Here is a 14,838-nt window from a genome sequence, read left to right on the forward strand (position 1 = left end):
CGGAGCTCTCTGCTATACGTCCACCCGTTCCGCCATCTTGTTTGTTCTCTGATTCTCCTTTTTGTTGTTCTTGTTAGGTGCCATCGAGTCAGTACCGACTCATAGAGACACTTTGCACAACAGAACAAATCACTGCCTAGTCCTGGGCCAACATCACTTTGCCAATCCATGTCCCTGATCCTCCACCGTACCAAACATATCCTTCTCCAGGGACTGGATGAATCCTCCAGACAATATGTCTGAAGTATAAAAGGTGAAGTTTGGCCATCCTGGCCTCCAAGGAACACTCTGGCTATACTTCTTCCAACACAGATCTGTTGGTTCTATGTGCAGCCCATGGCACTTTCAATATTCTCCTCCAGCACCATAACTCAAAAGCATCAATTCTTGTATGGTCTTCCTTATTTCCTATCCAGCCTTCACATGCATATGGGGTTATTGAAAATACCATGGCTTGGATCAGTCGCACCTTAGTCCTCAAGCTGACATCTTTGCTCTTCGACACTTTAAAAAGGTCTTGTGCAGCAAATTTGCCTAATGCAATACATTGTGTCATATCAGTGTGCTAATGTTATAATTATCTTAAAGATCAAAAAAGTCCATTGCGTCAAATGGATTCTGACACATAATGACCAGATAGATCCCATTATGTTTTTTGGGGTTTATGAGATTATAAATCTTTTTGGGAACAGGCAGCCTCAACTTTCTCCCCAGTCGCAGCTGGTTGGTTTGAACTGCCACCCTTGTAGTTGGCAGTCCAGTGCTTAACATACCTTTCATACACAGTCTAGGGTTTTTTCTGTTTTGTAGATCTTTGCACAAGAACATTTAGTTTATATGTTTGTGCTCAAGTTACAAGTAAGTTTTTGTTTTACGTACTTAATTTGCCTGTGTATTCATGCTTCCCAGTAATCTTGATATTAAAATTGGTTTAGTTGATATGGCATGATTTTAACTATATTTTCAAATAATTATGCTATATTTTAAAGTAAGATGGCTAACATCAAATTATTAGCCTAACAAACAGTATAATATATGTATATAGTAATGAAAGACTTTGTTTCCTTGTATCTAGTTGGACCTGAAGTTCATAGTGAAACCAGATTTCTTATGTGTATGTATATACATGCATTCACATTTGAATACTTATCAGGCTTTTCCCCTAAGGACTGTCTTTTTCCTAGGCCTGGACCGGCGTCTGTTACACCTGTATTTTTGGCTCCTTTCCCACACTTTGCTTCTTTCCTACATTTCTGTCTTTACCATTTTACCTCCTGTGCTCTAGTTTTTAGCTCTCGATTCCACTATCTTTCTCCTACTTAGTAATTTTTACACCACACATTTGCAGCTTACACAGGACTCCAAAATGGCTTTGTCTTTCCATCATCATTCCTGTCCATGAAATTCCAGTTTTCAGGGTAACTCTGTGACTTACTTAGTGCTCCAGTCTGCGGTTTGACTGTTTCTCTCTTCCCTACCCCCTCCCCCAATTTACATGTATTTGTGAAAATACATTGCTCCAGCGGTGGTCCACTGCCAGCTTAGGGTGTGGCTAGAGTTATAGCTGCCTTTCCTTTATTTTCCTGTCTCTTATCACTATCCTTGCTGGAGAAAAGAAGCATGCTTGTCAGCTTGGTGTTCTTGAGAGTAGCACTGTGTTCTATGAAGTAAGAATCTGGCAACTGTTGTGTTCTTCTATAATCTTTGTTCCTTAGTGATAATTCACAGCCCTGTTTCTTATACATAACCCTGACCTGTGGCCTGCCCATTTGCCAGCATCTAAGAGATATCCTCCCCTTACTGGAAAAGGGACAAGACCTGGCTGCCCCATTAAAGGAGACTCTGACAAGCTTTCTGATTTATGTTATTGTCACTTCTTTCTGACCTTAGGAATGCTTGCTTTTAGCAGAGTAATTTTGTATTTAATCATTTGTAATAATTTATTGTTATCTAATGTGATCAATCATTTTTATTTGATTAACTTTTTATGGTTTGATTTGATTAAACACTATAGCTTACTTTCAGTTTTATAGTTTAGTTTTTATGACCATTTTTCAATAATTTTTCAGAAAATTTGTTTAATACTTTGTATTTGAGTTCGCTTCAGATAATTCTCCATTTTTAGGCTTTTGCTTCATTAAACCACTTTATCTTGATGGTAAAGTCAGCCCAGTTATTTCAGAGACAGTAGTGAGCAAAAGGGTTTTTTCTTTGTTTGTCTTAATGGTATGGTATGAAACAGAGACATGAGCTAGGAGGTAAAGAAATCTTCTCCAGACAAGTTAGTAGAACTTGATAGGAAACGAAGTAGCAAAGTCATGTCTATTGTGACAGTAGGTTTGTTACCTTCCTTATTGGCATTATGGTTGTCGTTGTTGTGAAGTGCCATCAAGTCAGTTCTGACCCATAGCGACCCTGTATATGGTTTCCGAGAAGCAGCTGGTGAGCTTGAACCACCTACCTCATAGTTCAAACAGCTCTGCAGTCTGGTGCATTATTCACAGTGCCACATTATGGTAGCAACTCTTTAGTTTGGAAGAACTGGATCAACAAAAATGAAGTCTCATATTTTTTTACCTGTAAGAGAATTTGAGAAACGCTATACATTTGATTATACAGTATAATATGTGAGTTCTGGTGTAAGCTGTGTACCAACTCATAATTAATATCTGTCAGGATATGCAGTCTACAAGAGGGTAGAAGGAATAGCCTTATTAATCCATCCAGACAGCGTGTAAAATAAATTTTTAATTTTTGTGGAAAATTCAAAGAGCAGTTTGCTGTGTTTCTCTGTGGTTTTCATAGACACACCTTTTTTTAATCCTTGGTTTTTCCCTGGGAACATTTGTCACAGAGTATTCTTTTTATTGTATTTACTACTCTGGTAGTGTAGTGGTTATGAAGCAGGCGGCGAACCTTAAGGTCAGCAGTTCGAAACTACCACAGGAGAAAGATGAGACTTTCTGCACCGGTAAAGATTTACAGCCTCAGAAACCCTGTATAGGGTCGCTATGGGTCGGAATCGACTCCACGGCACTTAACAACAACAACATACGTGAACTATATTTTAGACTTTATTTGGTCCTTTTGAGAACCCAGGGAAGATCTGTTCTTCTATTAAACCTTTTAAAATAGTTTCAAAAGACTAGGAACTCTTAGGGGTCAACTAAGGCTAACAAAGGTCAACTAGAGTAACAACAACGAAATGGAAATCAGAACCCTTGGGACCATATCCAAAATCAGCTTTTCATGGAATTAATATTTACCCAACCTTCTTGAGGTATAGTGTACATTTTTCAAGTTACTGGCAGATTTTTTTAATATTCTAACTATAAAACTGTGGTGCTGTAGAATAAGGCAGTGGACCGCAAGGTGGTTCAAACTCACCATCACTCCTTGGGAATCCTCTATGGCTCCCTCTGAGTTGGATCCAACTTGATAGCATTTAACAACAACAGCATAAAACTGAAGGCTCCTGGACCTTGAAAGTACTTTTTGCCTGACGTAGGAATCTTTTTTATAGGTGGTTGCGTGCTTTTTCTTAAGCATTTCCATTTCAGGAAGCCTATTTAAAAGCTAATCACAGCTATTAATATAATTCCTCTTATTCAGAGAGCGAGTGCTGAGAAAGCATACTAGTAGTGGTCATTAAAAGCCTTCAAAAAGAGCAGTGTTTGAACAAGTGCCTGTCTTCTGATTGTAAGCACTGGACACAAACCATAAAATTGGCAATTCAAACCCACTGGCCACAGGAAAAAGATGAGGGAGGCCTTTTACACCCTAAATATTTACAGCCTTGGAAACTCATAGGGTCCCTGTGAGTCTCTGATATTTCCATTTGTGTTTGTTTACACTGGAGAAAGATACTGAGACGTATGTGTGTTTAAAGAATTTGATTTGCCCAGCTTCAAAACATACATGTTAGCATCTTTCGTTTCTTACTCTCATCCTTTTTAAAACTCGAAGCTTTTCTCTCCGTTTTTCCCTCTGCTTTAACCCCTTAAATAAAAGAGAGATAATATAAGCTTGATAATTATACTGATATTAGACTGTCAATTAGAAATCCTGCTAGTGGCTGGTCACTCATGTGCTTTGACATTTCTTTTATCCTTTAGGCTTACTGTGGATTTGTCCGTCCTGGAGTTTCTTCAGAGAATCTTTCTGCAGTGGCCACAGGAAACTGGGGCTGTGGGGCCTTTGGAGGTGATTCTAGATTAAAAGGTGAGCGAATTATCATTGGAGAAAATTTTCCCTCAAACCAAATTTCCAGTGTTCTACCATAAAAGATATCACAAAGAAAAATATTTATCACCACCTGTTTTTTTCTTACTGTGCACAGTGCCATGGGAGTCTAGACTGGGAGAGAGGCAGTGGTGTAGGTCAGAAAGCATTTGGTTTTTATGGTAGATAAAAACCTTAGGCAGGCTGGGGTCTCTGTTTTTACTGTGAATTGAGTGAAGGTTTACAGGCAGGATCATCAGCTTTACCTCCACCAAATGATACACTTTGTTTCACCTTCATGATTACAATCCCTTCCCTGCAACAACAGTTATCTTCCTTCCTTCCTGTGGCTTCCCTTTGCATCTTATATTTCACAAATGAGCAAAGCAAAAATATTTGATGTGTAAGTACAAAACAAAATATATATTCATTTAAATGTCCAAAGGGCACCTTCTGTAAGCCAGTCTCCTGCCTGCAGCCTTACTCCGTCTATGGGCCTGGTGCCTGCAGCTGCTCCGTCTCTCCACGCCACCACCTCTGCCACTGTTGCTGCTGTCACCGCTTTTCTAGGTCGGATCTCACGCTCCACTCATGCTCTTCCTTCTTGCTGATCCTAGGATTGTCTGTTCCTGAAATGACTGATAACTTCTCCCCCTTTTTATTTACTCATCTTCTACAATTGCAGTTGTGACCATCACAATTTAATCCTGTTAACAACTACTCGTAATTTAATCATAAAATCCTATCAGCATCATCCCCTGTCCCCTTTCACGTGATCCATCTGGAAAGGAGGAAAACTGTTCAGTTTTACCCTCCTCATTCTGAAACTAAGCACACTGATGAAAGCTTGTAAGCCGGCCATGTCATGCCTTTATAGCCCCCTCCACATTTTTTTTTTTTTTTTTGATGCCCAGTGTGTAAATTGCCCATCCCTATCAACCAGATGGGAAGAACATGTTCAGCATTTCTCAGGCTAAGGGAACTGAAGGAAAAATTCAAACATCAACTTGTGTTATTGAAGGATTCTATGGGCAAAATACTGAATGATGAAGAAAGCATAAAAGGAAGATTGAAGGAATACGCTGAGTCACTATATCAAAAAGAAATGGTCAGTAGTCAACCATTTCAATAGGTATCATATAATCAAAAGCCAATGATTCTGAAGGTGCATTAAAGTTATTGGCAAAGAACAAGGCACCGAGGATTGATGGAATACAAATTGAAATATTTTAACAAAGTGATGTGGCACTCGAGGCATTTATCTATGCCAAGAAATTTGAAAAACAACTACGTGGCCAACTGGAAGAGATCTATATTTGTGCCCATTCCAAAGACAGTTGACCCAGTGAAATGTGGAAATCATCAGATCATATCATTGATATCCCATGCCAGTAAAGTTTTACTAAAAATAACTCAAAAACAGCTGCAAGCATACATTGATAGAGAATTCCAGAGGTTCAAGCCGGTTTCAGAAGAGGACTTAGAACAAGGGATATCATTGCTGACGTCAGATGGATCTTGGCTGAAAGCAGAGAATACCAGACAGATGTTACTTTCATTTGTGTGACTCATGACAAGCTATCGACAATATTGTGAAGTATGCGTATTCCAGAACACTTGATAGTGCTCATGAGGATTCTGTATATAGACCAAGAGACAGAACATGAGAACACCAAATGGTTTAAAAGTAGGAAAGGTGTGTGCCAGGGTTATATTCTTTCGCCATACTTATTCAATCTGTATGCGAAACAAATAATACAAGAAGCTGGATTATATGAAGAAGAACATGGCATCAGGATTTGAGGAAGGTTCATTAGCAACCTGCGATATGCAGATGAAACAACCTTACTTGCCGAAAGCAAAGAGGACTTAAAGTACTTATTGATGAAGATCAAAGACCACAGCCTTCAATATGGGTAATGTAAAGAAAACAAAAATCCTCACCAGTGGACCAATAAACAGCATCCATGTAAATGAAGAAAAGATTGAAGTTGTAAATGACTTCATTGTGCTTGGATCAAGCATCAACACTCATGGAAGCAGAAGCCAAGAAATCAAACAGCATATTACATTAAGCAAATCTGCTGCACAAGACCTCTTTAAAGTGTTAAAGATCAAAGATGTCAGTTTGAGGACTAAGGTGTACCTGACCCAAGCCATGATATTTTCAGCAACCTCATATGAATGTGAAAGTTGGACAGTAAATAAGGAAGACCATAGAAGAATTGATGCAAAAGAGTTATGGTGTTGGAGGACAATATTAAAGCACCATGGGCTGCCAAAAGAACAAACGAGTCTGTTGGAAGAAGTACAGCCAGAATGCTCCTTGGAAGCTAGGATGACCGGACTTCATCTTTCATACTTCGGACATATTGTCAGGAGGGACCAGTCACTGGAGAAGGATTTCATGTCTGGTAAAGTGGAGGGTTGGAGAGAAAGAGGAAGACCCCCAATGAGATGGATTGGCACAGTGGCAGCAGCAATGGGTTCAAACAATACGTAGCAATGATTGTGAGGTTGACCCAGGATTTGTTATGCATAGGGTCACTGTGAGTCTGCACTGACTCAATGGTACCTAACAACGACCTAACATCATCCCAGTACACTGATAGGAAAACTCCTTCCATTCCCGTTGGAATTTTGAGCAACTGCATCCATCAGCAAAAGTCCAGTTCACCAAATTGAAGCACTTTAAATTTGCTCACAGTATCAAGAATCTGTATTTTCATCTGGTCGAGTTCTGGTCAGCTAGCCATCCAAGCTAGGTCATTTAAAAGACAACAAAGAAAGAAAAGACCAAAATTGATGTCAGATTACATTCTGAAACTTGCTCATTTTCAAGAGAAGCTAAAGTGACTTGAAGAAAAGAGAAAGTGTGGACAGGAAATTTCAAAGGGCAGCTCAGAAAGACAAAGTAGTGCAGTGAAGCGTGGGATGACCCAGAGTTAGGAAACCAAAAGGGAAGAACATGCTCAGCATTTTTCAACCTGAAAAATTTGCAAGCCTCAGGTTGCAGTATTGAAGGATTCTGTGGGCCAAATGGAGTCCGGGTGTGGCACTGTAGGATAAGCACTGGACTGCTGATGTGAAATTCAGTGATTCAAACCCTCCATCCAGTCCTTGGAAACCTTACGTTGTTGTTGTTAAGTGCCGACCCATAATGACCCTGTATAGGGTTTTCAAGGGGCAGCTGGTGAGCTTGAACCACCAACCTCATAATTCAAACGGCTTTGGTGCATTAACCCACAGCTTCTGGTGCATTAACCCACAGCGCCACATCAAGACTCCCATACAGGATCACTATTAGAGCATACTAGACCGCATGGCAAATCACTGAATGATGTAGGAAGCATCAAAAGAAGATGGAAGGGTACACAGAGTCCCTGTACCAAAAAGAATTGGCAGTGCCTAACTATTTTAAGAACCAAAAGTATTAAAGGGAGAATTCCAGCTACACTAAAGCATTGGTGAAAAACAAGCCTCCAGGTATTCAAGAGTTACAAATTGAAATGTTTCAACCAACTGATACAGCAATCTTCTAACAATATTATTAATATCACTTGAAAGTAAAATTTTACTGACAGTAACTCAAAATGGTTTCAACAATACATCAACAGGGAGCAGCCAGATATTCAAGCCAGATTCAGAAGAGGATTTGGAACTAGGGATAGCACTGTTGATGTCAAATGGATGTTGACTAAAAGCAGAGAATACCAGAAAATTGCATCATGCCTGATACAGTAGAGGGTCAATGAAAAAGAGTAAGCCCCCAAGGACAGTGCAGGACCAGGCACCATTGTCATTGTGTAATACATGATAGCTGTGAGTTGGAACTGACTCAACGACACCTACCAACAACAACAGTCATAACTATGTAGTGCTGTTGTCATTCTGACGCATAGCAACCCCATATAGGGTTTCCCCGGAGTGGCTGGTGGGATTGAACAGCTGACCTTTCAGTTAACAGTCCAGTGTTTACCCTACACTTTCACAGCAGTAGTGTTAAGAAATAGTATTCATTTAGTTGTCATGTATTGTAGGTATTTTCTGTTCCGTTTTTTTTTTTCATTTGTTTCCAGCTGTTGGGTTTTTATGTGTTCAGACTTTTATCACATGCTTAGAGAAATCTTCACTATCCCCTATTCTAATGACTGTCTTCCACATTTTATTCAAGCTCAAAAATAAAAATTTTAGCATTTATCTGTTTTGTTTTTTTTTTAAGTCCATAAAGAAACAATTCCTGGCTTTTTATTTTCTGAAATTTCTTATCATCCTGAATTTATTTGAGGAAGCCTATTTTTCACTCTGGGCTTATTGATCTTATGACAGACAGTTTTTTTCTGTTTTCCTCTTAAATAAAATGAATGACTAGATTCTTGTCATCAATCCCCAAACCAAGTTTGCCATAAGCCTTGGTCATTCTTGATGGACAATTTGAGAAGCTTTATAAATGTATTGGTTGCTTTTCTTTGCTTTATAACATAAAAGCCTTGTTCTCAGATTGCAGCTTTGCCTCTATTGGAGACTATTAAGTATAATACTCAAATATTTGTATTATGTAATTCATTTATATAAGTTATTGAGATGTTTTGAATTTTTGGAGTGGCTTTTTGACAACTCCCTCTCCTTCATAACTTGAGTAATCATTAAAAATTAGAAGACATTATAATGTCCTTCAGTGAGGAATAGTTACTAAAATTGTGATTTTTAAGAAGAAAGAAATTATGGTACATCTGTCTAATAGCATATTATGTAGCCATTAAAAACCAATGCCAAAACACATCTACTGACATGAAAGGACAGTATTAAAATATTGCCAGATGGTATGAAAACCTCATATATGCCATATAAATCACCTAAAGATTAATTTATGAATATGTAATATCATGCACAAATTCAAGGTTCTCTGTGTACTTTATTTGCAAACAAATATATGCACAGGGCACACTTTTTTGCTAACTGTATAAACACCAATACCCTACCATAGCCACACCCTGTGTTTACATTATTTCTGTAAGTGTTATGTATATAGACATGCTTTTTTCTGTATTATTATTTTGTGAGCATATACTGTGTTTTATTTTTTAAAAAATCAAAAAAATTTTCATGGTAGAAATAGATAGTAAGTGGCTACCGCTATTAACCACTCTGAGGAATACAAAATTACATGAATGTAATATATTACAAGTCAGTGACATATGAGAGAACATCAGTCTGGACTCATTGGTTGGAAAGACTAGGGGAGTCCCTGAGTCTTGCCTTAAGACAATTTTCTGACTTAGTAAGATGACTAGCTGAGCCTACAAAATAAACAATAATTCTCATGAGAATGTGCTCCTTAATACAGTCAGCTTATGTGAGACCAAAGGGCAACATTTGCGTAAAACCAAAGATGAGAAGGCAGGGAGAGACAAGGAAACCATTAGAATGGAAACAAGGAACCCAGGTAGGTAATGGGGAGGGAGAGTGCTGACATGTTGCAGGGATTGCAACCAGTATTGCAATTTCTGTATGAATTATTGCTTGGAAAACCAATTTGTTGTGTTAACTTTCACCTAAAGCATGATAGACTTTTTTGCCATGGAGAGGGAGGGAACATGGATATGTGTAAATCCTTAAGTATGTATTTCTTTTATTAAAAATAGGGTTATAGCTCTTTTCATATGCTTTTATATATGACTTTTGCAATTTAAAACTAATTTTGAATTGCTATAATTATATATCATTGTGACAATTATTAGAATATTACTCATGCTTTCATTCAGTAGATACTTATTAACAAGTTTCTATATTCTAGAGCTTATGCTAGACATACAGTTCTAGCACCATTATCCCTCTACTCAATCACCACATATATTTATATCTGACCTACTTAGAATTATCATAGGGGAGCACAAGTTCAGCAGTTGTAACCCACCTGCTCCTCAGAAGAAAGATGAGGATTTAAAGCCTCAGAAGTAAAGTAAAGAAACCCTATCCAGGGATGCTAAGTCAGAACCTACTCGACTGACACTTAATGATAATGTAATTATCATATGCATGTAATTTTGTTTTGTTTTACTTAATATAGCATTATAAATATTTATGTCTTATATATCATATTAAGGAGCTCTGGTAGCATAGTAGTTACGAATTGGGCCGCTAACCTCAAGGTCAGCAGTTCGAAACAACTAGCAGTTCCACGGGAGAAAGATGAGGCATTCTGCTCCCATAAAGATTTACAGCCTCGGAAACCCTATGCAGGGTCACTATGAGTCGGAACTGACTCCACAGTACTTAACAACAACAATATATCATATTGTTGTGGCGCTGTGGATTCATGTGCTGGGCTGCAAAGTTGGTTTGAACCACAAGGTTGGCAGTTCAAGCTCACCAGCCGTTCCTCAGAAACCCTATATAGGGTCACTGTGGGTTGGAACTGACTTGACAGCACTTAACAACAGCAACATATATCATATTACACGGGAGTTCTGGTGTGGCACTGTAGGTTAACCATTCAGCCACAATGTCGGTTTGAACCACAAGGTTGGCAGTTCAAACTCACCAGCCACTCCTTGTAACCTCTATACAGGGTCGCTATGAGTTGGAACCATCTGGACAGCACTTAACAACAACATCATATTAATGTTCATACTATTCCATTTAATGTATATAGTCTACTGACTTAACCATTGTTACTTTTTTCTTAAACTTTTTATTGTGAATTGAGTGAAGATTTACAGAGCAGATCATCATATTAACATTCAACAAATCACTACATTGATTGCAATCGTATTCATATAAATAAAGTGAATATTTACCTCTGTTCACTTTAACGCTTGTATTCTTCCCTGTGTCTTTCACTACCTTCATTTTTTCTCTGCCAACCTCACTCTGGTTAGATAGTGCCTTCCCTGTCACCCAAGTTAAACTGTCTACCATCTAGCATGTGAATAATTTTCCCTTCCCTCCTACTCCCAGTAACCATCATAAAATATTTCTTTTATCAAGAAAAGCTATTCTTAACTGTTTGCAACAGTGTTCTCATACAATATATGTCTTTTTGTGATTAATTTCACTCAGCATAATGTCCTCCAGGTTCCTCCATATGTAGGGTGTTTTGCAGATTCATTGTTATGCTTAAACATTATGTAGAATTCCATTGTATGTAGATACCAAAGTTTGTTTAAGCTTTCTTTTGTTGATGGACATTTAAGCTTCCTCCATCTTTTTGCTATTGTGAATAGTGTTGTAGTGTTCTTGAAAATATATACCAAGTAGAGGGATTGCTGGGTCAAAGGCTATTTATATTTTCAACCTTTTGAGAAAGTACCACAAGATTTTCCAGAGTGGTTGCACCATTTTACAGTCCTACTAGCAGTGTAGGGGGTTCCCAGTCTCTCCACACTCTTGTCAGTATTTATTGTTTTCTGGTTTTATTTTAAAACTGTGCTGTTAATGCTGGTGGACTCCTGGTGTGGTATAGGATAAGCACTGGACTGTGAGCCACAAGATCAGTGATTCATACCCATCAGTCTCTCAGAAGCCTATACAAGGTTGCTGTGAGTCAGAACTGACTCGCTGGTGGTTAACAACAGCAATTAATTCTGCAATGAGATGATATCTTACTGTTTTGATTTGAATTCTCTAATGGCTGATGATTGCTAGCATTTTTTCATATGTTTGTTGGCCACCTGAATATCTTTGGTGAAGTGTCTGTCCATGTCATCTGCCTGTTTTTAACTTAGATTATTTGTCTTCTTGTGATTGAGGTGTTGAAGTATACTATAAATTTTAGAGAGGGGGTTTTGTCTAATATGTCATTGCCATAAAATTATCCCAATCTGTGGGCTTCCCTTTTTGTTTTGGAGCCTTGCTTTACAGCAATACTAACAGTGCAACTTAGACTTTCTTCCTTCATTACCATTAACTCTTCAATACCATCATATGCTACCTCCTGAGATGGTTAAATGTGACAGTTATTTTTGGTATAGTGACTGTATATTCCTTCCCCATTTTCCCATGATGCTTCTTGAGTGTTCAAATGAGTGTTAGCACTCACAGATGAGGAAGTAAATTCAGAAAGAAGAACCAATGAACCAACACTTTTAGCAAGAATTTTTTAGACTCTGAATTTTGGATATGCAGGTAACTGAAAGGGGTGATCTGTGTAATTCAGGATTTGCACACAGATCAGTCGGTGGGAGGAAAAAAAGGGGAGAAATGTTTTTTGTTACTCTCTTATCATTTTGAAACATAGATTTATATACATTTATTTCAGTGGGTAGGAGTTAGGGTTAGGACTATGGCTAGATCTAGGCTAGGCCTAGGGTTTTGTGTAGTGTTAGGGTTATGCTTAGAGTTAAGACTAGGCTACGAGTAGGACTTGGTCTAGTTTTAGGGTTACAGTTAGGTTTAGTTTCATTTATTTGTAATTCATGAAATCTACTTGATTTTTCTCTTCATTTGGAAGTTCTGTAACTATTTTGTTCCCTCTCTCTTGTTTTTAAAGTTTTTATTGTGGATTGAGTGAAAGTTTACAGGACAGATCATCAGTTTTACATTCAACAAATCATACACCATTAACTCTTCCCTGCATTTAAGACAGTGTATTTTATCCTGTAATCTACCTGACCTTCTCACTACCTGGATCTCTGTTCCTCTGTGTTTACCTTCTTTCACATTGTAATTGTTTTGATCATAGACTGACCTCCCGGATCCTCTGTTCTTACATTTTTATTCTGTACTTTTCCATTTGTCAATTGAGTTCAGGGTGATGCTGCTATGTACGTCATTCTCTGGTTGTTGTCTGTTCTTGTTGGTTCTCAGTCCACAGAACTTCCTTTAGGATGTTTTTCATAGCAGGGTTGGCTTTGGCAAAATCCCTTAGCTTCTATTTATCCTGGAATGTTTTGATTACACCATCGTATTTGATTGAGAGCTTTGCTGGGTAGAGGATCCTTGGTTGGCATTTTTTTTTTTCTTTCAGGGTTTTATATATGTCTCCTTATTGCCTACTTGCCTGCATGGTTTCTGTTGAGAGATCCGAGCTTAGTCTGATTTGCTTGCCTTTTTATGTTACACTTCTCTTTTCCCTAGCTGTTTTCAGGATTCTGTCCTTATCTTTGATTTTGGAGAGCTTGATTATTGTATGTCTTGGTGATTGTCTTGTAGGGTCTATCCATCCTGGGGTTCATTGAGTTTCTTGAATGCGTATCTTTTCGCTTTCAGGATGTTAGGGAAATTTTCTTCCTGCAGCTCTTCAACTATCTCCTCTGTGGACTTTTGTGATTCTTCCTGTTCCAGAGTGCTGATAATTCTTAAGTTGTTCCTCTTCATATTGTCCAGCATGAATCTTAGTCCTTCAGATTTTTTTATCCTTTTTTGTGATTGCTCTTCTATCTTAGTAGTGTTGAGAGATTTATCTTCTAGCTCACTAGTTCAGGCTTCTATCTCTTTAGTTCATTTCCTTTACCCTTTCAGTGTATTGTCTGTTTCTGATACTCTGTTACTAATTGTTTGAAACTCTTTCTGTAGGTTTTGAATTGTTTCCAGTGCTGTATCTGTCTTACTTGGTTGTTCCTATAGCACTTTCCTGACTTCTTCCTTATTTTGCTCAACTCCATTGTATAGTGTTTTGATACATTTTATAATAATCATTTTTAGGAATTCCTTCTAAGGCATTTCCAAAGCCTGCGAATCTTCCAGTATGGAGTGTAGATCTACTTCCAGCTCATTTGCTTCAGTCACTTTATTTCATTTCTGTACATGTGCTGATATGGTCATCTGTTTCTGTTTTTTGGGCATATTCAGGAGTTACCTATGGCCTTAATACTTAGATGGGTGTGGATTTTTGTATTTTTTATGCTTTCTGATTGCCTCCAGGTTAATGTGATCAGGAGATGGGCTTCCCTTTTCACTCTACTTCCTGATAAATTTCACGATGCCACTACTGGTTATTGTGATGTAACTCAGGATTTGATTTTCGGCCTATTTCCTTTTTTTGTCTGCCTATCCCGCTCCACAATCCCCATTCAGGCTTTTTTCCTAGGGATAAACAGTTCCTGGCTACCTGTGGCCGTTTTGCACTGCTGTTTGGTTTTAAGTGGAAACTGTCCCTTTAAATTTTGAGATCTGTGCACATGCTTAGTAGAACCCGCTGGGCATAGGAGTGGGGTGTCCACTCACTCAGGTACCCCCTCTAGTCACCAGAATGGAGGTGCGCAGACAGCAAGAGACCAATGAACACTCACAGCAAGAAACATACACACACACACACACACACACAGTGGATGGAGAAGGGCAGCTTGGACATTGGATACTCAAATGGGGAGGGGGGTACTACAAAGGCAAGAAGTGACTGGCTTACAAGCTTTCAAGAGGGAACCTAGTGCTAGGGAGCATGGCGGAAGGCAGAATCTCCAGTAGGTACTAGTCAATCTGTCTGAGCGGAGATGATGAAAGGAGATACAGATGGGTAACTCGTGATACTGTAGTGAATAATGCTTATCAGGATGGATTGTGAGGGTTGGAATTGCAAAGGTAGAAGTTTTGTAACAAGGAAGGGAGTGATTAATTCTCCAGGATAGGAGCAGAGGCCTCTGGGACCATCAACGGAGAAGAGCCGAGAGCGAGACC

General features: G+C 38.5%; 1 protein-coding gene across 4 annotated transcripts in view; it reads left to right on the forward strand.

Moving 5' to 3' along the window:
• The window catches only part of PARG (poly (ADP-ribose) glycohydrolase), a 244,861-nt gene that overhangs the window by 191,081 nt on the left and 38,942 nt on the right, over positions 1–14,838 (forward strand). For all 4 annotated transcript variants that reach the window (XM_006874599.1, XM_006874597.1, XM_006874600.1 and 1 more), the window contains one exon: positions 4,116–4,221. In XM_006874599.1, the coding sequence (XP_006874661.1) occupies positions 4,116–4,221 (106 nt within the window). The remainder of the gene's footprint in view (positions 1–4,115; positions 4,222–14,838) is intronic.

Source organism: Chrysochloris asiatica, unplaced genomic scaffold (genome assembly GCF_000296735.1).
Source record: "Chrysochloris asiatica unplaced genomic scaffold, ChrAsi1.0 scaffold00289, whole genome shotgun sequence".
NCBI lineage: Eukaryota > Metazoa > Chordata > Mammalia > Afrosoricida > Chrysochloridae > Chrysochloris > Chrysochloris asiatica.